Source organism: Pygocentrus nattereri, chromosome 7 (genome assembly GCF_015220715.1).
Source record: "Pygocentrus nattereri isolate fPygNat1 chromosome 7, fPygNat1.pri, whole genome shotgun sequence".
Classification (NCBI taxonomy): domain Eukaryota; kingdom Metazoa; phylum Chordata; class Actinopteri; order Characiformes; family Serrasalmidae; genus Pygocentrus; species Pygocentrus nattereri.
The window spans coordinates 3,339,864-3,365,553 of record NC_051217.1 but is presented as its reverse complement, the minus strand read 5'-3'; the positions used below and the strand labels follow the sequence as shown (position 1 = coordinate 3,365,553).

The 25,690-nt window shown below is 41.9% G+C and overlaps 1 protein-coding gene across 3 annotated transcripts in view; it reads right to left on the bottom strand.

Moving 5' to 3' along the window:
• The window catches only part of znf423 (zinc finger protein 423), a 196,736-nt gene extending 190,206 nt beyond the window's left edge, over window positions 1-6,530 (bottom strand). For 2 of the 3 annotated variants that reach the window (XM_037540050.1, XM_037540052.1), the window contains exon 1: window positions 5,464-6,530. In XM_037540050.1, coding sequence (XP_037395947.1) covers window positions 5,464-5,503 — 40 coding nt within the window. In that variant the 5' untranslated portion in view covers window positions 5,504-6,530. The remainder of the gene's footprint in view (window positions 1-5,463) is intronic. The other variant, XM_037540051.1, reaches the window with a different exon arrangement.
• Window positions 6,531-25,690: the final 19,160 nt, after the last annotated feature.

Sequence of the window (25,690 nt, the reverse complement as noted above, 5' to 3'; positions counted from 1 at the left end):
GAAAGGATTCATTTGACATTGAATTTTATGTCATTACCTTTCTGCTTGAAAATTTACAGTCAAGTCAATACGGCCACATAAAATCTACCGTCGTTCTGGCACTTTACAGATACACAGGACAGCACACATTAGCTTGATATGAGCTGCAGAGAACACAAACAAAGGCTACTGTGAGTGACTCCATATTTAAAAAAAACTGTGAAAAATTCCTTTCCCATAAAATATAATGGAAAGCTCACAGACATATCCTGATATATACAGACAGCCGTTTCCCCAGGATGACATCTTACATATTTCTACAGCTCATTTTCTAATAGTTAAAAGGTGGCAGAATCTTTACTGACGCTAGCGTGTAGTCTGTGAATATTACTGATGTGGCGGATTCGAATGGGACTAAAATCACTGTAAAACTCTGGGACTACTTACAACATCCCACCTCCTCATGTAAAACTAACCCCCTCCCAAAAGTGCTTGAGAGAGAGAGAAGGCTGTATGTTAGGGTATCTGTGTATGTGGGAGAGAGAACTGTACCCCTGACTTTGCCTCTCATCAAGATTGCATCCATAATGGCAACAAAAATAGACTAAAAAACACACACACACACACGCACGCACACACACACACACACACACGCACGCACACACACTGCTGTCAAACTGCGCACAATTACATTTTCCTCTGGTCCTGATGAAATACTTTTAAGAGTTGTTTAACAAATTGCTCATGCTGTGAACTCAATGAAAATAAAAAAAGAGACAAAAAATCAATTTTCTGATTCATCTCACATTACCTCAGAAACTAGGGACACACCATAATACTTGTACCATACCAGCATTGATGAATACACACTGAATGCTACTGATTCACTCTTGGAACCAATGTGTGGATTTATTACGACGTGATGTTGGATTGATGTTACCCATTAAGGTTAACAGAGAACACACTGTAATAATGCTATTAGAAAAGACAGTTTTTAATTAGACTTATTATATATATATATATATATAGATATTTAAGTACAGTATATTATAACCTAACCCTTAGATATAAAAGGCAAACACTATAGACAGACTACAGCCACAGTGTCATTGTGGCATCAGTACGAAACAAGTACAGCTACTACTTTTACACAGTTCAGGTTAACCATATTGACGTATGTTCCAATATAATGTGCAACACACCCTCCCATCACCAACACTAAGGAGCCAAAACGAGCCTATTACCACTCAACAAACTATTTTAATGCCTTTATTTTTACTGATGCCTCAAAATGACCCCCCTTCACTCCCAGTTGTTTAGTGACCTGGAAATATGTATTGTAATCATTTACGCACTTGCAGTTCTATCTAATAGGGTGTGATTATAATATACTGTACTTAACATCTATAGTTACACAATATGTTTCAATATTTTTAAATATATAACATTAGTTTTAAGATATGTACAATAACAAGTCTACATAAACGCTCTGTGTAGCTTTTCCAAAAAAAAAAACTGCAAAGATTTTCAATGCGTCTTAATTAGATCTGCCCAGCAGCAAAAGACACTTAGTTAAATAACACACACAAAAGTAAACAAATAAACTATCAATTAATGAAGCAATAAACTGGATAAAACAGAACAATACTGTGCTTAATCGCTTAAAAATTGTGCCAGATTTGCTCCAAAGATCATTTATGTGACCCCCACATTCAACAGTTTTCAGCACCTTCACCACTTTGAGCACTTTAGATATGATGAGTGCTAAACAAATGATATTCTTTTTGAGAGAACATGACAAAAAAATTAAAAAACACACTCATTTAACAAATTAATCTCAGGTGAGTGATCAGATGTTGCTGTAAACAAAATCAGCACTTATGAAGACGGCAGAGCGCACAAAACCACAAATGAAAAACGCAACTGCATAAAAAATGAGAATCTGTAAGAATGTTAAAAAGGAAAAGGGGGGCTTTTTGCTCTCTGTGGCTATAGACGTGCAGCGCTGTGGTAACTCACTTCAGCATTTTATAACAGCCCACTGACCAATGAAAATCCTGTGCGGCTGCCAAAAGTCTAGGTGACAATAAAAAAGCCATTTAATGCTAAAACCAGATGGTGGAAGGTGGGGAGGAGGGTAAAGAGATGTCAGGGATAAAATCTCTACCAACACACACACACACACACACACACACACACACACACACACACTAAACCTGCAAAACAGATGAGCACACAGCTACATTATACTCCGCTTGATATTTCTCTCTCTTTGATACGTACCTTGTACAAATCACAGAAGCAGCCAAACGGTTCTAGAAACAGTCTTTTAACTAACAGAACAGAAAAGACTTCGCACTGCAACTACACTGACCGTCTCATTGCCACACACAATTTCTTCACTACTAAGACGACCCTGACTTTTTTTTTAACCTATTTCTACTTCTCACCCAACAACTGCATTCATGTGAGATAGACATTTGCTTATGAATGATAAAAACAACTGAAGGTTTTTTACTTAAGCCTGCCAGCAGTTTGCCTGTCGTAGGCTTGTGAAACGAATGTAACACACCTTGATTTTCACTTATCAACAAAACACATCATGTGCTCCTAACAAAACCGTGTATCTTCATGAGAAGAATAAAAAAGTTAAACTCTGATTAATATTAATAAAAAAGTTTTACATCAAGTTATTTTTGGGCCGTAAACTGGTGCCACAAAGGGGTTCTTTGAGGGGTCCCACAGAAGAGCCCCTTTCGATTCTCTAAAAGACCCATATTTGAAAAAGAGCTTCCGGAGTGTGAAGAACCTTTAGGTTTAAAGGGCTGTAGAATCTTTACATAATATAAAGGTTCTGGACCAACTGAAAGTTCTTCCTAGAACATTTGTATTATGTGGACACTGTATGGGTCTTTAGGGAACCCATTGTGTCTCTGCTATGGGACCACTCAAAGAACCCTTTATAGCACTTTTATTGTTCACAGTGCATTTCTGGTATTTGGGCCATGTTATGCTATTTCCAAATGATGCTAAAAAATATAGAAAAATCTGAAGACTTACCAGGAGTTAGTAGGAGTATGTTTTGAACAGAAAAAAATGGCACCACATGCTGTATCGCAGTTAAATTACACAAACGTCCCCAAAAAGAAACCTACTAAACGCGATGCTTTTGTGGATTACATTTACCAAGAGCAGATTACAGTCCACGTCTCCGGCAGATTCCAGCTCTGAGTGAGTCAGCCGTGTGTGGTTTAGTGTGTTTGAGTTTAGGGAAAGGGAGATGAGACGAAGTAGGAATGATGCCATAGCTCTCTATCCTTTATTTGCAAGCCCCTCGCTCCCTCCTCTACAGGGTTAAAAGGTCTGATTTGATTTGACTGAGTGTAAACAATGGAAAGGAGTGCTCCATGTGTCTCCGAGTCTAGTCATGTGCACTCATCCTCCCTTAATGTCCTGCAAATGAAGAGGATTTATTAATATGTAATTAAGTAATAATCATTGCTACATAATGCATGAAACACTCATGGGAGCGGTGCAGATATGAAACAGCAATGCCCCGGCCATGCGCTGTACGCGTACACACACATTAAAAAGGGATTAATTGGAAGAAATATTTTGATAAGCACCACTCCCTCTCTTCCTTTCAGTAGAGCGCTCTCTCTCTCTCTCTCTCTCTCTCTCTCTCCTTCCTTCTCTGACTCTCCCCATGTCTCTCACCCCAGAACCAATATCTCTCTCTCTCCAGTCATTAACACTGCTAATCATAGCTTTTAATGCTATTTGAATTGAGAGCATGACTTCCCTTAAAGGAAATAATCCCTTTTCTAATGGACATGATGAACAGCTTCCTTCAGGCTGCTCAAGTCGGCATGAATTCTAGGCCAAATATCAGTTCGCTCATACCTGCAAACTGGTTTCCGAACGTAAAAATGTTAAATAAGATGTTTTGTTGTGTGATAGAAACACCGTCTTGTGTGGCTCTACATGCAATCTTAGGCTACTGTTGGTGCTCCTACAGCTTCTCTAATCTGTGACACTGCCAATCAATAGGAAAGGTGTTCGGAGGAGATAGTGGCACAGCATGCCTTGGTTACATATTTAATTGGCCTATGACTGACGTGGATCACTGAGTCGACGCAAGCACTGTTTATCCAAAAGCACTCGCTGTGGCAGCCGAATACATTTATGATGCCAAAGGCTTCTTGGTCCAGTGCACTTAGTGGGGTTTGACAGTGGAAGTGTGTTGCTTACATTGTACCTGGCACTCACTACACATAACAAACATCTGCTGTGATAAAAACACTGAAATTCTGTTGCATTATTTAAAAGCCGTTGACATTTTTTCTCAAATTTGCAGAAACACTGAGAAATAAATGGATGCAGCATCACTGAATTGAATTATTTTCCTCGTCACCATTCATTTAAAGAATTCTGGCAAGGCATGAAGTTAAAATGGGCATTAAAATACAGGCCCCCGTTCTCACACTCTGTCTCACTGTCCTAACTATTTGGTTACATGTGTAGTTTGAGCTGTGAGCTCAGACACTGTGAATAAGTGAGCTGTTGGTAATGTTAGAGCCTTTCTCACCAGTTTCTAGAAATAAGTGCTTCAGAACAAGCAAAGCTCCCAGCAAACCACTGCAGATTGTGTCGGTTAATTAGAACAAAAACGAGTTATTAATTGGGGGAGGGGGGTCTAACGGTGAGCCACATGGCCATCCCAGTGCCCATCTGGTTTCCATAGGGGCGCCTTCACCCGTCAGGCCAACGTTTGTAATCGGCCACCACACCAGTGACACAACTGCCAAGCTACTTTACACTCACCACCAAAGTTCACCAACTTCTGTTAGAGGGATATGGAAGGTGAAGTCCCTTTGCGAGAAAAAGGACCATGTCCACATCCACTCAACACCAGTGCAAAGCCAAAAGGCCACACTGGCATCAACTAGTTTCAACAAAACTATTTACCAAGCGAGGGACTTTTTTTTGCTGTTAAGCACGAAATAAGCCAGACTGGTGCTGAAAAATATGCTGTTCGTTTACAAGACTTAAAGAAAGGAAGGGGGATTTCCGAGGGAGCACACCTAGACACATAACCTGTTTACTGCTCTTAAAAATAAGATTTTAAGTGCACTCAAATATACGAGATGCATACAACCTACATACAGATAACACTAAACCATCACGGCCAGACTCAGTGGATTCCAGTCAGATACTACTTTGCTCCTGTCTAATGGACTCTGGACTACTGTGTTCAAACCACCGAAGAGCTCATCTCTCTCCATCAGAGGCACTGGAACATCTCGCACCACAGCACAAGGCACAACCGTTCCGGACAAAGATATTAAAGTGTATCGTTTCACAATCCCCGCCAGTTTTCGCCATGAAATCTCATTGGTCATGCTACCGCTTGCGAGCTGTGTCCGTTACAAACACACATACACACGCACGCACACACACTCCCTCGCACGCACGCACGCTTACCTTTAACGGAGCGCGGCTTGGCCTGCTTGCGTCTTGACATCTCTGTCTCGGTGCTTTTCTGCTTTTATTGATCGCTCGTCCTCTCGTACAGTCACTCATAGGCTGCACGCCGCTACTTCTTTCTCTCTCCTCTCTCCCCTCCTCCTTTTTACTTTGCCTGTTGCAATGCGGCAACTTCGGCGCCGGTGGCGGTAGTCCGGTAGCCGCTCGGAGAGAGAGACGCGCGGATACTCCAACGATCCGGCAACTTGAGCTAAATTCAACCTGTAGATTTTTTCGCAGGAGTCACTGTCGCTCTTTTGTTCCTCGCGGCTCCGCTGTCAGAGTTTGTAGTGTTCAAAAAAAAAAAAGAATAATAATAAAAAACAAAAAATCACAGCATTACCCAGCACAGCGGGTCCGCCGAGTTCGCGAGGAACGGGGGCTCCGGCACTTCCAGATAACGCGACAAGCTCTTCACTTCACCGAGCGGACCACTCGGCTTGGGTCCATTCGCGGATTTGTCTTCTTTTCCTTCTTCTTCTTCCTCCTCTTCCTCTTCTTCTCCCCCCCTCCCGCGTGGTCCGCTTCAGGTTCTGTTTCGAACTGTCTTTATTTTCGCTCCCCGGATCCTGCAAAAAGATATATCTGTCTTAACCCCACCAAACCGCCCTCCTCGCTCTTATTTTTCCAAAGGTGCCACCCTCACTGCCATTTCACGCGGCGTTCTCTCACCTGTGGGGATCTGTCGCTTTTGTTTATCCTCTTTCTTAAAATTCGCCCCCCTCTCCGAAAAAAAAGCAAGAAAGAAGAAGAAGCTGTAAAAGAGGGGAAAATGGTTGTGGTTCGCTAGCCTCTCTCTCCCCTTTTCTTCTTTGTCCTGACTCTGGTCTTCCCTCCGCCTCCCGAGCCGACTGCTGGCGGGGCTGCAGCGCAGACACACATAATAAAGCCAGGCTTGGCTGGAAATGTAGCCGTGTCCCAGCAGGAGGATGTGAGAGTAGGGTCCCGGCGGGGGAGCGCTCTGATCCCGCAGGGAGCTCCGCGCAGCCTGGGCTCGAGCAGCCACACAGAGAGCCAACAGCACCGAGCCATGGTCAGCCGTGGAAACTACAGCTTTTAGCTCTGAGCGCGGATCGGGGCCAAAACGCGGAGCTTCAAGGAAAAACTCTGCGGAGGAAAAAAGACGGACTGGATTCTGCTTTCCCCGCTCACTTCGCCCCTCTCTACGCCGCTGTCGTCGGCTTGGGTTCGCGCCAGCGTTTCACCGTCGAGAACAGAGTTTACCGAGGCTTTTTCTCCAGCCATGTGGCGGAGTTTTATTCGCCCTTTACTCCAAACCGAAGGAGAAAATGCTTCAGAGTGACGATTTCAGCTGCTGCCTCTGCGCGGTTGTCCGTACTGTAGGACGCGGTGCTAGTTAATTTAACCTAATGTTAACTCGAGTTACTACTAGAGCTTAAACGACTTTCTTTCTCCTTTTAGCCCAGACTGATGGGGAGTGTATAGGCACACGTTCACACTGGTGGTTTACAGAAGCTAAATTACCCAAACTTTTGTTTGTCGTTTTCAGGCTGGTGCTTTAACGCCACTTATGCTTCATTACATAACTCTAAGCTAGGTTAGTTTGTTTAAAGCAGCTTAAGCCAGTTGCTAGAGTTGCAATCATGACACCTGAAGTACACAGTCGGTGTTGTGGCTTTAAAAAGAACTCAGTTATTGTGGTGCCTTCACTTCTAAGCCCATTTACGCCCAGTGCCCAGTGTCCAGCAACTAGTCAAAGCAACAGGAAGATCTGTGGGCTGCTTTTCAAAGGCTTGTTAACCTACTTGGTTAGCTGGAGGTCTGAAAAGCTTAACATGTGGTTGGTTGGTGTAGTGGGTAACATCTCTGCCTTCTACGCTGTAGGCTGGGGTTCAGTCCACCACCTTGGCAAACACCCTACACTATACCAATAAGAGTCCTTGGGCAAGACTCCCAACACCACCTCCGCCTACCTGTGTAAAAAATAATCAAATTGTAAGTCGCTCTGGGTAAGAGCGTCAGCCAAAATGCTGTAAATGTAAATGTCTCTGATGAGTGCGTTGCAAGTGTGGGGTTGTTTGCAAACAGTCTCACACTAAGCTAACCGTTTGACCAGGCCGTCCTGACGGGAACCCACGAGTAGCTAAAGTCTTAATACCAGAGGAACCCAAGTGCGCTGCCATAGGTGTTCGTTCAGCCTAGGCCTTGGTTCTGGTGGTTCTTAGCTAGGCCACAGTCGAGCCCAGACTCTTCCGACAAGCTCAGCCTCTGTCCGTATGACTCTGATAGAAAGAGGACGAGTGCAGCCATGGCGACGGTGGGTCGTGCACAGGCTTTTGTTGCCGCCTCTCCCGCTCTTTGACCGTTGTCATGGCTAACCTGGTGGGCTCTCTCTGCGTCTCCGTCAGCGGGGTCCCCCCCCCATGGAGCCACGGAGCGGCCTTTAAAATTACCCTCCTGTGGAGGTCCGGGGCCCCTGTCGCCCCCTTTTCCATTCGTCTTCTCCTCTGAACTCCCCCTGAAAATGAGCGCGCGCCTGGGGGCCGCTTTCAAAGCGCTTGTGGCGCGCCGGAGGGGGGCGCCGTTGGCCCGGCGGGGTAGGAGGCGCTCTTTTCTCTCCGAGAGGTACAAAGGAGGGAAATGGGCCACATTACAAGCGCCTTAAGGGTCAAGGACAGCCAAGGCGTGAATGGGCTGAAAAACTCTTATTGTTAAATCACATAGCAAGCGATTACACCCTCTGTCATCTTCTCTTGGATTTGCTTCTCTCTGTTTTTTTTTCCTTCTTCTCTCGCAACGCCGAAAAGGCTTAGAACACGGCTGCGAGACATGTGGATGAAATTAATTAAGACACAAGAGAAAAGAGGCGTGAACTATAAATGTGGTGATCCTGTTTGGAAATCACTGCTGTAGCTATTTTTGGGAGAGTTTAATAAGTTTCATGCAGGCTGTAAAAATGGCATGTTGTTTGAAAGAGGACTAACATCTAAGAAAGGTACAGAATCGACTCATTTTAATTGTGTGTGTGTGTGTGTGTGTGTGTGTGTTCCTTGCTGTTCTGTGACGTCAAAAGTAGCACCACAGATGCAGGCTATGTGGGTTGAGGTATTTGTGAAACTGCAAGTCACTTGTCAGTAGAGCTGACCTTAATATAGGCTATTATTTCACTGGAGCACATGGGGATGTTTTGAGATTTATGGCCGTGCAGTTTTAATGCCACCATGATATTCCCTTGGACACAAACCTAGAATTTAACTGTAACCGAATACGCCAAATGTGTCCAGCCTCTACTCCTCTGTCTTCGCGTTTAGGCCTGGTTTTCTTGAGCGGCTAGCAGCCATGGCGGATGGAGCCCCAGAAAACCCTCTTAAACGCTCCCCTATTGTACTGTCACAAGCCTGGAGAGTTCATGTTATATTTATGTTGCCTACAGCAGATTCTCTCTGTTCTGTTCTGTTCAGCTGAACCCATGCCAACTCTACCAGGTCCCCCCTCTACAGACAGTGTTACATCTCATTGGTTTTGCCCTAGATAGACTATTTTTATAGGAAATAATTAGACATAACTGATTTAAATACTGCAAAGCTGACAGTCTTTTGTCTTGTTAACAAAAGCGTGCACGAGCGCTATGCATGCAGAAGTGAGGGATGTGGAAGCATTTCCCCCCTCAAGCTTCATTTTTGTCAAATAGGCAGAAGCATAAGAAGGTGAGAGAGGGGATGAAAGCCATTTGTCTACATACACTGAGTTTGAATTTAAATTAATCAATTTTGTCAGGCCCAGAGGCACTTAAGGTGCTTGAGAGGTATTACCTATACAACTAATGCTAGGGTCCTCGACTATTATGGGAAAAAAGGGAACCCTGATCGGCGGTAGTGTACATTTGAGGCCATGTGCATGAGTGCAGCGAATTCACGTTTGATTTTGATCTTTGCTTTTTTTATCTATTTTTACACTATTATCTTCGTCAGCTTATGCTGTGGTCCCAGAAGCGATGGAGAGCGGACTCTAAAAGCAGGGCGTACAGTAGCGTGTTACAGTGACCCAGACAGCCAGTGGACCGGCGGCGCTGCCTCTCATTGGAGCCTGTGAGTGTGTGGAGGAGAGAAGGGCGCAGATTGGGGCTGAGCGCTCCACTGCACTTACTGCCCCCTCTGCTCCATCAGCCCCTGATTAGCCACCAGAAAGACCAGCATTCAGCACCACACTTTCAGTACAGATTGTGCCTATGCCTGTGCTCAGGTACTAGCATGGCAGACCCATTGAGTTTCTACTGCATTATATGCACCGAGATGTCCATGCGTTTGCCCTCCGTTCAGAAGGAAAGCAACACTAAGTGAATTTCAGCCTTTTTCGGCTTACCGTGCCTTGTGCCAAAACCTCAATAGCAACCCCCTTCCCTCCCTTTTTCAGCCCCCCATTCCCTGGCTCTTGCCCCAGTCTTACACAAAGAAACACCAGCTTTATGGACTTAGGGCATTAAACCATAAAAAAAACAACAGAGAGAGGACAGGTTCTGAACACGCGCCACAATGCTCCAGCACAGGATCTCATCTCATCAGGATGCATTGTAAAGGGTCTGTGATTAGCGAGTATTGTTTTTTCGCAGCGGCATTTTGGGTAGCCTGTAAAAGAGAAGGTAAAAGGGGGGGGGCAGCGAGAGAAGGAAGCAAGGAGGACGGCGCTCCAGCGAAAATGCTTTCCTGATGAGCTGCAACAATGCACTCACTCCCACGACATCAGCTCTCTGTAGGGAGTCTCCTCCTAATTTCCTCCATCCATAATAAAAAGAGCTACATTAAACAGTGCCATTAGTGCCAGCAATTTGCTTTATTCTCCACAGAAAGAGAAATGTTATCTGTGGCGGACAAACTTAACCCAATTAAAGCTCTTTGTGCACGGGGGCCTTGCTGGATCTTCGGCTGATGCCACGGAACGAGGGCAGAGGCAGCCAACTTTGGGGAAGAAAAGGGGCGGGAGAGAGGAGGGGGAGAAAAGGGAAAGAGGGAGCACGTCTGGAGAATTAGCAAAAGTAGGGGAGAGATAAATGTGTTTTGAGGAAAAAGAGCAGAAGCGACACAATGTTTTCATGCCTCCCCTACTTGCTTGTTTTTCTTCTATTGATGTTTAACAAATCATGACGGTTTATAGGATCCACAAGAAGTGTTAGGAACACAGGTACTGCAAGCCATCCCAATGTTCATAGGAAAAAGATGGGGGGGTTATATCCTGGAGGAAGGAAAAAAGGAAATGTACAAAGCCACACGTTCGGAGGCACTTTCTCATCCCCTCACATTTTTGGTGTTAATTGTTGTGATAACACCTCTCGATTACAGGGGTTTAATTATCAACATGTTTGGCTGGTAGAGCGGGTACCTGGCACAGATCCTCTGAGTTCGGGGGGTGGGTGGAGGGAGAGTTGCAGAAGGTTTCTAATGAAGATTTCACTCACAGCGGCATGCTGAAGCGCAGTGTGGTGCTCCGTTAACAAAGCATCACATCGCATTTAGAGCCGACCCGGGTGTCTGTGAATTCTAGCACAACAGCGCCAAGAATATTCATAGTGATACATTTTGATTGATATCCAGTTGTGCTGGGATGGCAACTGTATAGGTCTGTAGGGGGAAGAGGCCTCAGAAAAACGCCTCATTCAGATGCCGTGGTATTGTGGCCACAGCACTATAATGGAAGGCAGGAATGAAGTGTTTCTGTTTTTTAGTCAAAAATGAGCACTGTGGAAGTGGGTTATCTGTCTCTATGTGTCTGTCTGGTAATCTCTCTATCTCCAAAGGCATTCATCAGTTGTAGTGGAGTTGTTTTTCTCTCCTTACCCCCCCTCAAAAAAGCTCCAATCAACACCTCCCAGCTGGTGAAATGGAGCAGAACCAGGCCTCCATTACTTTGAGACTTGATGGATTCTTCACAGCTGCGGTCGAGTGTCTGTGAGCAGAGGCTGGAGAGACAAACAGCTGTAAAACATGCTTCGCTAAAGACATTCACCCACACGCTGGCACTGTGTGCCATCAGCACACACACACACACACACACACAGAGTTGCACAGATTCATTACGGTTTTCTGTTACCAACTCACAGCATCATAACTAAAATTTACTCTCTATACTATGTGAAAGATGCTGTTTACAGCTTCATGCTTGCCTGTTTTTTAGAGCATCCAGTGTGTTCCATTTAAAGTGTGTACATCAATTATCCATCCATCCATCCATCCATCCATCCATCCATCCATCCATCCATCCATTTTCTAAGCCGCTTCTCCGTCAGGGTCACGGGGGGTGGGGGGTACAACCTGGACAGGTCGCCAGTCCATCGCAGGGCACATCAATTATCCATTAATTGAAAACTCTAATATTATTTAAAGAAAACCAATTACCCATTACTTGAGGATGAGTTGATCAACTAACCCTCCCAGCCATATAAAAGGAATGCAGTAATTTGTCTCTGCTTTCTGTTTACTGAAGGAAAAGACAAGTGGCTTCTTTTAATAAGAAAAAAAAAAAATCTTGATTTTGCAGGACTATATGTGAATTGAATTCCAGCAAGTGTTTCATATACATTTTTTTTTAGGAATTATGCTTTTTTACTATCACACACAAATCTCAAAGCATTTCGTAGAAGCATAGTGGCTCGGGGGAGGTTGTATTGTTTAGTCATTTATGGTAGAAAATGTAATTAAATTGTGTTCACCAGCCTCCGTATTGCGTATTGTGAATCTAGATCACCATCTAGTGGTCAAACCTGTTTTGTGCCCCATTTGATGATTAAGTTGGAAGTTTTATTTCAGGTTCCAGTGAGGTGGCCATTTTGGGAACAATGAGCGATTTCCATGGTGATGACAGGAATTGTGGCTGTCAAGACTAAAAATAGTCCAAGAGGTTTGATGTTGGTAAGTCTAACAATGCTGCAAAAATATATTAAAAGTCTTAAGCAGACTGTTGTTTTTCTAGCTGATCTTGTATTTAAACTAAATGAAAGTTTAATTAAATAAAAGTGTTTGATGTGGTAATAAATGGATTGCTTTTCTGTATAAAAACTGTATAAAACCACACTGACGTACATCAACCGGGAAGTACACCTTGTTTCTACACTCGTTCATTTGATCGGCTCAACTGACCATATAGGTGCACTTTGTCGTTCTGCAGTTACAGACTGTTGTCCATCTATTCCTCTTCATGACTTGTTAGCCCCCCCTTGCACTGTTCTTAAATGGTCAGGAGAAGGTATTATTTGGGTAGTGGATCATTCTCAGCAGTGCAGAGACAGTGATGTGGTGGCAGCATATTAGTGTGTGTTGTGCTGGTATGAGTAGATTAGACACAGCAGTACTGTTTATATGACTGTATTTTTCAAATGAAGCACCAATCAGAACAGAGACTGGTCCACCATTAAGTTTAATTTATACTTTTTTGATCCCACAACCGGGGAAATTCCACCTCCGCATTTAACCCATCCGTGAAGTGAAACACCACATACACACTAGTGAACACACACACTAGGGGGCAGTGAGCACACTTGCCCGGAGCAGGGGGCAACCCTATCCACGGCACCCAGGGAGCAGTTGGGGGTTAGGTGTCTTGCTAAAGGACACCTCAGTCATGGACTGTTGGCCCTGGGGATCGAACCGGCAACCTTCCGGTCACAGGGCCAGTTCCCTAACCTCCAGCCCACGACTGCCCCATCAAAACATCATATGCCAAATCTGGATTCTTTGGATACGCAGTGTTTAATTTGGTCTTATTTTCTGCAGTGTGAACTCTCCTGCTGTGAACAATTCTTCGCAACTACAAATCCATAAATATGTTAATTGAAAGGAAAGGGTGACAATGAAAACCAGCTTTCATTCTTTACTGTAATGCTTGAGTCAATGCTAAAACGTAGCCTGCAGTGAATACACAGGAAAATACACGGTTCTGTTAGGTTTTACGGACATGGAGCTGAATAATGAAATCCTTTACGACTCATTGCTTGTCTTTGCTCCAAGCTAATCAGTGTCTTCAATGAAGGAAGAACGTATGAGCCACATTTCCATAAGATCTGAAAAGGATACAGCCTATGCCTAACTATGCTGTCCTCACAAAACCACTTAACTTCGGTAACTTCACAAGAGAAGGCAAGACACTCTAACTTTTATGTGAGATAATGTAAAGAATTTCAAGAAATTTTGGGCCGTTGGTCCATTCTTCACAATTCTTATACAGTGCTCACAATATATCGGGCAGCTGCTGTGCGATGTTGTATGCTATGACAATAGAAGCACTGTCTTCAGCATGCAGAGCAAAAAACAAGCCTGAGCACAGACAATTTTGGGAATAGAACTTAAATTGCACTAATACTAGACATGCATAGTTTTGTGACTTGTTAGACATGTTAATATCTGTTAATATCACAGGGCATCTGCTCTTATTACTTGCCCTTTTCTTTGAACACTTAAAGATACAGTGTACAAGATTTAGTGGCATCTAGCAGTGAGGTTGCAGAACTAAATACCCATTGAGGGCAACCCTCACTTTCCAAGCGTGTAGTAGAACATAAAGCATCTGTCATGTTTTCATGTCTTTGTTGATGAGGATTCACCCTCCCTTCCTTTTTCTTGTGCTAAAGTGATATGTATGGCCCTCCATTTGTCAAAACGTGGGAGCTCACAACTTCTCATAACACAAAATGGTTAGCCAGCACTGGCACAGACTTTTGCTATAATGCCACCAAATTCACAGCTTGTAGGTTTGCTTACTTAAACCCCCTCTAAACCTGGCAGTTAACAAAGGAGTACAATCAGGTGAGTTTGAGCAGGTAAATCACCAAACTGTGCTGGACACCGGCCCTCCAGGACCAGAGTTGTGGCCCCCTGCTCAAGTGTTTGGCTTGTCCGTTCTGGGCTACTTTAGAAACATGGTGCAAAATATTAAGGCAACAGCCAACAAAGACAATGGCTTGTAGTCACGTGAAAATGCACTGACTGAAACATGGTTTTGAATGCTGTATTTCATTTCTACTAATAAATCCCCGTCTTACACACTGCAGCCTTTAAGGGTAAGCTATGATGCAATCATTTAAACCAAGGACATTGTTTCACTTTCTTGTTCATATTGTTGATTTGAAATTGATCAAAGACCAGATTTGATTTTTAAGGCATACTAGGGACCGTATATGTGCCATACTGTGATGAAAAAAGTTATGAAAATAGTGTAAGAATATTTCTCGTTAATATTTTTTGCACAGTTTTGAAACAAGAGTAAATACATGTGATTGGGAAATTACCGTCACATACATCATTATGCACTGAGCACAGGGTCGTTGATTCATTGATCAAAGCATAAACCCAGTTTAAATCAGTTTACATATATTTACATATAGATGTCTCCTTTTAGTCCAACTAGAAATATAATGTATATTTTGAAGTTATGATTGTTTATTATTGTTTATTATTCAAAACCTATTATTATAAGACACACACACACACACACACACACACACACACACACATACATTTTCTAAGCCGCTTCTCTCTCAGGGTTGCGGGGGGTTGCTGGAGCCTATCCCAGTGGTCATCGGGCGGAAGGCAGGAAACACCCTGGACAGGTTGCCAGTCCATCACAGGGTTATTATAACACTTATTTATAACGTAGGGTTATTATTTAAATTGTTTAATAATTATAACTGAATTGCTGGTTCTTTTCTATGGGATTTGTTTGCTCCCCTTTTTATGTGCTCAAGGTAGCTGAATGAAACAAGTCATTAAAGAATGAAATGAATCTAGCCTGCATGTTATTTTCCTCCAGGCCTGTAGATGGCAGCATTGCTCCCTCCCTGAGTGTCCTCCTCCACACAGTGCTGCTGGCTGAGCTGCTGGGTGGAGGAGTGGGCTGCTGTTTGCTGAGTGTGTTGGTGGTGAGGGCAGTGGTGCTGCTGATGGAGCTGAATGCAGATTCTGTACTGCTTGTGTTTCAGCTACATGTCACTCACCTGTTCAGACACAGTGCTGTATCTGAATCTGCATATGGATTTGTATGCGTTTAACAGGCAAAGTGAAAGGGCTGTGAGCTTAAAAGCGATTATTTACCTTTTGGTCTTCGCAATTGCGACTTCTCGGCCATATCATCACATCTGTGATTACATATACAGTGTGTGTGCTGCCGGTGTGTGTCCCTGATTAAGCCGGCAGTGTCCCTGCAGTACCTGAATGCTCGCTCTGATTGCCACTCTAATCAGAGTGTGATTAAGTCTTCTGTTCAAAGCTGCAGGTCAGTCTGAGTCACTGGCCCAAGTGCCCACCTCTCTTGTGCCCACCCCTCAGGCTCCCATGGGCCACTCTGATTGAGTTTTAATTTGCCGGTCAGGGGTCTAGTCTGCGTTTCTGTTAGCTCAGTGTGCGGGTGACTTACATGCAGCGCTCCCTGTGCTATTGATCCATGATCTGCACAATAAGGTCAGCGTGCACAGCCAGGCCGGCCTGAGCATCGATCGGCTGGTAATATCGCAGAGCCAGCACTGGAGATGCTGCCCACAGACGATGAACATATCCATCAAAACACACTTTAATTGCTGGCCCTCTTGTCACTTATGGCATAAGATGTTGTGGTGTGTGAATGAGAAAATGTGACCAGAGTAAAGCAGGGCTGACCTACAAAGTGGTACATTTTACAATAACTATATGTGTCACTGTTTAAAGCTGAAAGGACAAGCTAGGCATTTGGCTGACGCTCTTATCCAGAGCGACTTACAATTTGATCATTTTACATAGGTAGGCCAAGGTGGTGTTAGGAGTCTTGCCCAAGGACTCTTATTGGTATAGTGTAGGGAGTTTGCCCAGGTGGGGGATTGAACCCCAGTCTACAGTGTAGAAGGCATTGTACCAACCAGGCCTTGCTCTGGGGTGATCAGTCCAACAGCATCTTCTTTGTTTTATGTGCAAATTTCATTGTTTTCTTTGTGTTTATTTCTTTTTCTCAGTAACAGTCTTGACAGGTACACATCCTTTCATACCCATAGCAGTGCATTGTCTTCTCACAGTTCAGGGGTGGACAGAAACACCTGTGGAATTATTCGGCTCCAAAGCTAGAGTGGAGATTGATTTTCTCTCTTCTTAAAGACAAAAGCTTTTTAGCACTGTTTATCTGGTGGTGACATAATTTGGTTGTCTAGATGTCTCATTTTCTCTATATCTTTTAGGACTTTCAGTTTTGGAAACTCCTGTGTTTGTGTATATTTTCTTTTAACCTTACCTCATGTTTTCATCCAGATTATTTTATATCTAATCTCTTCAGAAATATATTCTAAGTGGGACCAGCTCCCTCAAGCATGGCGAGAGAGAGAATTCCATGACTGGAGAGAGACCCTGGTCTTCAGAGACACTAAAAAAAAGGTCCTTAAAAGAAGTCAGAATTGACCTTAGAGGAGGAAGATAAGTTTGTTTTGGAAATGGTTTGTTCACAAATATGTAAATAACAAGCCTTGCGTTGCCCCCACGCAGGTGTGTGTGTCTCCTGGGCAAATATGGGCTCTCAGCCTCCCCCCAGACCGATGGTACAATATATCATTTTCACACCAGTGTAAAGTGTGTGCTGGCTTTTAAAGTTTCATACAAAAATTCATACAAAAACAAACAAATAAATAAATAAAAACGATAGTAGTCCAAAATTACTGATTAAATTATTTTACATTAATGTTTAAATGTTTTTGTCCTGTAATGGTACCAAATTTAGTATGTCTTTGCATTCAGAGATTTTTTTCGTTTTTGTAATGATTACAGAGATATTTTCATTGACCTTGAATACGTCCTTCAAGCCTTGACTGAAAATAGTTTCCAAATGCTTATTGTCCTATGATACTGAAATTTAGTGCAAGATTAGGTATAATCCACATCCAAGAAACTGGCACATTCCACATATGGGACATGTTGTAAGCATGTGTGTGTGTGTGTGTGTGTGTGTGTGTGTGTGTGTGTGGGTGTAGGAAATCTCATTTCTGGTCTAAGTATGTAAGAATGAGGGAAATTAGAAGAAAAAGCAATAGTTCAGACCATTTTAGAGAGCTCAGCTCCTTCATATCTGGTCTGTGGTGAATAATCTATTATTTCCTATTATTTATGCTATAGACCCTTTTGAACTCGATTAGTTCAGACAGCCTTGTGCCTTAATAATGAGCAATTAGAGAACGGGCCCTCAGTAATGCTGAGTGACGTACACACATTTAGCCATCACTGTAGTTTCATAACACATGTTTCATACTGAACTTTTAGTCAGGGATGAAAGAAAAGAGAATATTGAAACTCATAATCATGATAGTTTGAAAAACAGATGTTTTTTGGGTCGTGAAAGTTGCCCTCGGCATGGCACTTTGCACTTTTCTCATAATGGACCAGTAATTGACGCTCTAGGGATGTGACACTGTTTGATTTGTTCCTTCTGTACAGATTTCAGCATCATCATTATTCTTTCGTGAGATGATTTCAATCCCCTGTGTCTTCACGGGAGGTGTTTTATTGACACTTGTATAAAGTGAGTAGGTTGACAGCAGTGTAATTATGTGTAATTTAGCTACAAAGAACATTTATGTGTTGTACTGAAGTCTCCCAGCTTCCAGCCTACGTACAATGCAGACTGTAAGTAACTGGACATCAGGGTGGGAAAAATGAAACAAGATGGCATTGGTTAATATTAGGCACTCAAAATGGTATGAAGAATCATTATTAATATGACCAGGCACATACATTTACAAACGGTCAGGTTGACTTTACACTAAGCGCTAAGATTAGATAAGACTATTATTAGATAAGATTACATAAGACTACTACTGCCTAGTTTACGTTGACAGAGTAGACGTTTCTGCAAAATTGGAAAGTCAGTGGACATAATAATATTAGTAATAATAGTAATATTAGTCACAAGACACACTTTGTTCATGTATAATATGCAGATATTATAAGTCTTTGTTGAATAATCTAACAGCCCCTGTTATTTATTTATCATTTTAGACACTTGTGAACTCCATTAGATCTTTAATAGTGAGTCAGTAATGCTGAGTGACACATACACTCCCCATATTTAACCATCCTCATATTTTCCTAGCATACTCAACATTTTGTCAAGAGCAAAAGAAAAGAAAATATTTAAACCCATAAACTTACCAACATCACCACGAAAAAGAGGTTACAATAACATTGCTTAAGATGGGGGTGTCGTAACAAGCAAACCCCAGATAAACCTCAAAAACAGAAAAGCTAGCTTTTAGTTTTCTAGTTTTCTAGTTTTCTAGAAAGTACACCATGGGGCCAAAAGTTTGTGGACAGCTGATCAACGCACCCATATGAGCTTGGGGATATCCCACTATGTGGCTATGTGCTCGATTTTATGCACCTGTTAACAATAGGTGTGGCTGAAGCACATGAATTACATATTTAGGAGGGGTGTCCACATACTTTTGCCCATATAGTGTGCATTAAAAGCCTGTAGAGTTTGGGGACAGTCTTATTTTTCAAATGAAACAAATACTGAGCAGTTTAACCAGTTTAATCTTAGTGATGTACAATACCATAGAAATGTTTGTAATCGCTTGTTAATTGCTGTCATTTTCTTTAATAATAATGTAAAGAGTGTAGACTGAAATATTAAAAGCTATTTTCAGAGAAGTATTTTAAGATGTTTTATTCAACATTTCAATATTGAATATTTTATTACAATATTTCAATATATCATTATTATTTTATCACATGAATAATAATATACTGCAAATATCAAAGTAATTTTTTCCAAAATAAGGCTTCTGCAAGTTAATTTTACTATAACTTTGTTCTTAGCTTCCTCTACAGTTCTGTTTAGCATTCCAGATGCATCTGTCAATTCTTTACTTTCTACAAAGTAACTGAACTCTCTCTCACTCATCTTCACTGATGATATTGTCACTGTCAGAGCCAAACCTTGTATCTCTGTTTTTGTATGTGTGTAACTCCATCGAGGGCAATTGCTGCTGCTTGTGACTTTGTGCATCCATGTGCATTTATATATGTGTATGAGTGTGTGTGTGTGTGTGTGTGTGTGTGTGTTTGTGTAAGATTGTGAAAATGGAAAAATTGTCCGTTGTGGTGTAAAAAAAAAACCCAAAAGGAGTTTTATCAGTTGAAACCGCTGGACAAAACAGTTTTTATAATAATGAAGGAAATATGAAAAATAGAAATCAAGACAAAAATTTAAGAAAAATGAAATAAAATGGAAAAAATAGGCTTGAGAGCCTTTAGGGCACCCATCACCCCAGTAAACCTGAGTGAGGAATTAGCAAAATAATTTATAACAACCCTGCGTATCTGAAGAGACCTTCTTCACCCAATCAGCAATCGCCAGAGAGACAAGCACTCAGTGTCAGGGCCTACAGAGATGAACGACCCGACTGCACACTTAGGAAACATTGTAATACCTGATTTTTATACTACCTAAAGCTAAAGATGAAGTGTAATCAATTGAGGTGAAAGGTGTGCATGTGTATGTGTGTATGTGTGTGTGTGTGTGGGGGGGGGGGGGGGGGGGTGTCTGTGTGGGTGTCTGTGTGTGCAAATGTGTGTATGTGTGTATGTGTGGATCTTGACTCTGATAGCTTCCCTCAAGCCAGACAACCTTCAACATCACACAAATAAGATCTAGGCACAAAAGAACATCTTCCCACTGACACACTTTAAACTAACTTCTATAATGAATTTATTTCTAATTCTTTAATACCATTGAAAAAATATAGTTTGGTGGTCAAGATCCCCAGATCGCTTACAGTGTGTCGTATAGAGAAACGAGCAATATATATATATATATATATATATATATATATATATATATGTACAGTGGGTTGCAAAAGTATTCAGCCCCCTTGAACTTTTCAACCTTTTGCCACATTTCAGGCTTCAAACATAAAGATATGAAATTGACATTTTTTGTGAAGAGTCAACAACAAGTGGGACACAATCGTGAAGTGGAACGAAATTTGTTGGATATTTTAAACTTTTTTTAGAAATAAAAAACTGAAAAGTGGGGCGTGCAATATTATTCAGCCCCCTTGCTTTAATACTTTGTAGCGCCACCTTTTGCTGTGATTACAGCTGCAAGTGGCTTGGGGTACGTCTCTGTCAGTCTTGCACATCGAGAGACTGAAATTTTTGCCCATTCTTCCTTGCAAAACAGCTCGAGCTCAGTGAAGTTGGATGGAGAGCGTTTGTGAACAGCAGTTTTCAGCTCTTTCCACAGATTCTCGATTGGATTCAGGTCTGGACTTTGACTTGGCCATTCTAACACCTGGATACGTTTATTTGTGAACCATTCCATTGTAGATGTTGCTTTATGTTTTGGATCATTGTCTTGTGGGAAGATAAATCTCCGTCCCAGTCTCAGGTCTTTTGCAGACTCCAACAGGTTTTCTTCCAGAATGGTCCTGTATTTGGCTCCATCCATCTTCCCATCAATATTAACCATCTTCCCTGTCCCTGCTGAAGAAAAGCAGGCCCAAACCATGATGCTGCCACCACCATGTTTGACAGTGGGGATGGTGTGTTCAGGGTGATGAGCTGTATTGCTTTTACGCCAAACATAAGTTCGATTTTGGTTTCATCTGACCAGAGCACCTTCTTCCACATGTTTGGTGTGTCTCCCAGGTGGCTTGTGGCAAACATTAAATGAGACTTTTTATGGATATCTTTGAGAAATGGCTTTTTCTTGCCACTCTTCCATAAAGCCCAGATTTGTGCAGTGTACCACTGATCGTTGTCCTATGGACAAAGTCTCCCACCTCAGCTGTAGATCTCTGCAGTTCATCCAGAGTGATCATGGGCCTCTTGGCTGCATCTATGATCAGTCTTCTCCTTGTTTGAGCTGAAAGTTTAGAGGGACGGCTGGGTCTTGGTAGATTTGCAGTGGTCTGATGCTCCTTCCATTTCAATATGATCGCTTGCACAGTGCTCCTTGAGATGTTTAAAGCTTGGGAAATCTTTTTCTATCCAAATCCGGCTTTAAACCTCTCCACAACAGTATCTCGGACCTGCCTGGTGTGTTCCTTGGTCTTCATGATGCTCTCTGCGCTTTAAACAGAACTCTGAGACTATCACAGAGCAGGTGCATTTATACGGAGACTTGATTACACACAGGTGGATTCTATTTATCATCATCAGTCATTTAGGTCAACATTGGATCATTCAGAGATCCTCACTGAACTTCTGGAGTGAGTTTGCTGCACTGAAAGTAAAGGGGCCGAATAATATTGCACGCCCCACTTTTCAGTTTTTTATTTCTAAAAAAAGTTTAAAATATCCAATAAATTTCGTTCCACTTCACAATTGTGTCCCACTTGTTGTTGATTCTTCACAAAAAATTACAATTTCATATCTTTATGTTTGAAGCCTGAAATGTGGCAAAAGGTTGAAAAGTTCAAGGGGGCTGAATACTTTTGCAACCCACTGTATATATATATGATTTTTTTTGTTACATATTTTATTAATTTGTGAATGAACTGGCGGACTGGCGATGTCCAGCGTGTATACTGCGCTCCACCTGATGACCGCTGGGATAGGCTCCAGCACCCCCCGTGACCCAGAAGGAGAAGCGGCTTAGAAGGTGTGTGTGTGTGAATGAACCGTTAGACCTGCCTTTACAATTGCTTTAAAATTACAGCTTGTTAGAAGTTCCTTCTCTTGTAAAAAGTTACCATTCTAGAGATATGTTGTTTTTGCAACAGCAATGGTATGATAAACACTATCTTAACAACTGCAGCCAAATACCTCAACAAATGCCTAATACACCAACAGTGCTGCTTTTCAGTGCCAAGAACTGTAATGATCTTGACTGGCCAAGTCAACTACACAAGCTATGGATATTTAGGGGCCAAAAAGTGGAAAGTTCTTGACTAGCCAATTCGCTCATGCAACCAAGCAAACACTAAGAAGCAATTAAGCATGGAATTTGTTTGCTGAAGACAAAACAGAAGACAGAAGCCCCAATCAAGCACGAGCTGAACATGGATAAATTAGATGCTGGCAGAGCATCATGAGATCAGAGTGAGATCACAGAGTTCTGCAGTCAGTACTTCAGATGGACATTAACAGATTATTTACATCTATGTTAACTCATCGGATTACGTCTGGTTCCCTGAAATGCCAGGACTCTGTAAACTAGCTGTGGGTGCCCTGTGGCTGACCTAATATGGGTGTAAACACTCTCTCTTTAACAACTATAATTATGCTGCACTGAAGCACTAAATCTAGTCTTTTTCCACCGTGAGATAACCTTGCTTTGCATGTGAGATTACTAGGTATTCTGTTCATCTTTACTAGCTTCAAGTACTATATCAAATGAAATTTTCATCCAATTAGCAGGTAGGTTTGCTTCTTTGATGCATTCCCTAAATTATGAACTACATCATCTTGCTTTCTGGTAGTCATTTTAGGGCTGGTGTATTTAATGGTTCACAGGAGGCCGGGTATTGATGAGCTGTCAAGAGGCTGAGCGATTCTGAGGGTTGCTGAGCGGAGGTTCATATGCCCGTGGGCTCCTTCTCTTATCAGAGCCGTCTCAGGCAGAGGTGGCACGAGTTAGCTTTCATCCAATGAGTGCACTGGGACAGTTTGAAACGCTCATCAAAACAGAAAGAAGTGATTAGTAAATTCTATATGACCTGTGTCAAATTTAAAGTGGCACCAAAACACAAGGTTTTATGTTTTACCACATGAATTTCTTTGTTTTGTTTTGTAAATATATGCTCGTTTCCAAATGTAATGTCTGAAAACGTTTCTCAGTACCAGCACTTACAGTATTTCCTGATCACTAAAATGCATTTAACAAAACTGGGGTCAGCGTAATCTTCATTGCCACTTTTATAGTAAAGCACAAGTGTCCTTTTGCAAATGTGCTAAGATGTTTTCATTGCGTTTTTCACAAACGTTTACAGAACAAATCACACAGGTCTCACAGAAAAACAAAAAAAGTTGAATAACTGCACAACAAAACAAAACATAGTTGTGCAATACCTTTAGCGCCTGTGTCCCAACATTGTCCCAAATGATGACAAACACAAGGCCACAGACGGTGTTTGCCAGTAAAAGGATGTGTCATGACATTGGCAGAAGACAAAGAAGAAGAAGAAACACAGCCCTTTATTGAACACAACCACCAAAAAAGAGGGAAACTATGGCGGAGGTCACCACTAGCCACATGCTTCACCCACAGTGACCAACCCCAACACAAAACCCACACCCCTGACACAGAGCAATACACATAACTCGTACAAATAAGACAACAAGATAAAACAACACAGCAAGTCCCTTTGCTGGAGGGCACAGACTTACCGTGAGTCTACGAGTGTGGCCATCTGCATAGCCACACCTCCAGAGTCTCTCGGTGCCATATTTATTAAATATCACATTTACCTATTGAGGTCTTTAAAAAATTGTACAATAATTGTTGCAATGTGTCAACTTTTGGTGTGATTCCTCTTCCACCTTCTGTCATGGACATAAATGATGACAGGATTTATAATTGTTGAGTTTCGCTGTAAATTTCAGTTCTGTGTAGCCTCTATGTGAGGCCTTCTGGCTGAGCCCCTCTGACACAGGCTATTCCTCTACTGATATACTCAGCCCCAGGGTTTGGCATCTCTTTGGGCAATGTTGCCTTCCAATACTGTCATTTGTGTTTCAAGAATACAGAAAAAAAGAAAAAGTAAATATGTTTCTGGATATTTTGGGTGAACTCTTTCATTTCCAGGGCTTAAGCAGTACATTGCAAAGATGTTGATATTCTTACTCTTTGGCAAAAACACACAGCTGCTGCTACTGTTGTTACTGTTGATGTTATTAGTGTAGTTGTGTTGCTTAGAGTAAACTGGGCTTCTTAGTGTAACAAGTGGTTAGAAGAGTCTACCGTCTATGTATGTTGTGTCCTTCTGTGTTACCCACTGCCCATGTTTCGTGTTTAGTGCTGTGCTGGGCATTTATTGGTGTCTGATAAAGTGTCAGCTTAAAGTGAAAGAGCGTTTGTCTATATATACTATGCTTTTTGCGTCTTCTTCTACAGTGACATCACAGTATTGTGTGTTAATTGGTTTGAGAATTAGATTTATGAATAAACAAAAGCGTTCAAGCAACTGAGAAAAGCTTTAATAATCATTTGAAGACACAGAGGAATGTTATTCTTGAACTATTATGTTTTCTGCTGATATCTCAACCTGTCCACATTCGTTCTAGTTACTCCATGTATACCAAAGCATGACTGCATCACCTGTTTAGGAGGTTTTTGGAACATTTCACAGTGTTTCTAGACTCAAATTGCTCTTGTCCCAACATCTTTGGAACATGTTTCAGGCACAAATTTCAGAATAAGAGTATGTTCTCACAAAAGGCATTAAAATTTAAAAAGGTAACTGTTTTTAAAACTACAGTAGATTTATAAATCACTGTTTTCTGTGTTATTTAAATTTAACCTACTGTCCAACAATTAGATTCAAAATGACTAAACGGAATTGTAACCAACCACAAACAGCGTAACAGAAGGAGAGGGTAGATTATGATACTTTCAATGACCCCGGAATATTTTACCATGACATCTTTAAGACTTTTTAAGAAGAGAGATTTATATAGAATACTATGAGGCAAAATAATGCATATAAATGAATTTCTAATCTCTTATTATTTCTTACTGTGAGACAGATCAGTAGAAGACCTTAAAATATTCATTTTCATAATTTTTTAATAATAATTTAAACATACATTTTTAGTGACGACGTTTAACTGAAGTATTTGAATTTAGTTTGAATAATTGGGGCAGCTGTATTATATATCAGTATATACAGTATAATGTATGCAGAAAGGCAGAGCGTGCTTGTGTGTGTGTGTGTGTGTGTATGTGTGTGTGTGTGTGTGTGTGTGTGTGTGTGTGTAATGCCGAGACTTTAAGTTGTTCAGGTAGAGTGAAAAGACGGATGATGGGCCCTGAGTGAGACCACAACACACTCCTCCTCTCATCACTCTCTCCTCTCCTCCACATTGTATTCCCTTACACATATGTTCTTTCCCTGAGCCTTCAAGGCCTCTCTGTCTGTCTCTCTCTCTCTCTCTCGCTCTCTCTCTCTCTCACACACACACACACACACACACACACGCACACACACACACACACACACACACACACACACACACACACACACACACACACACACACACACACACTGTATTCTGTCTCTCTCTCT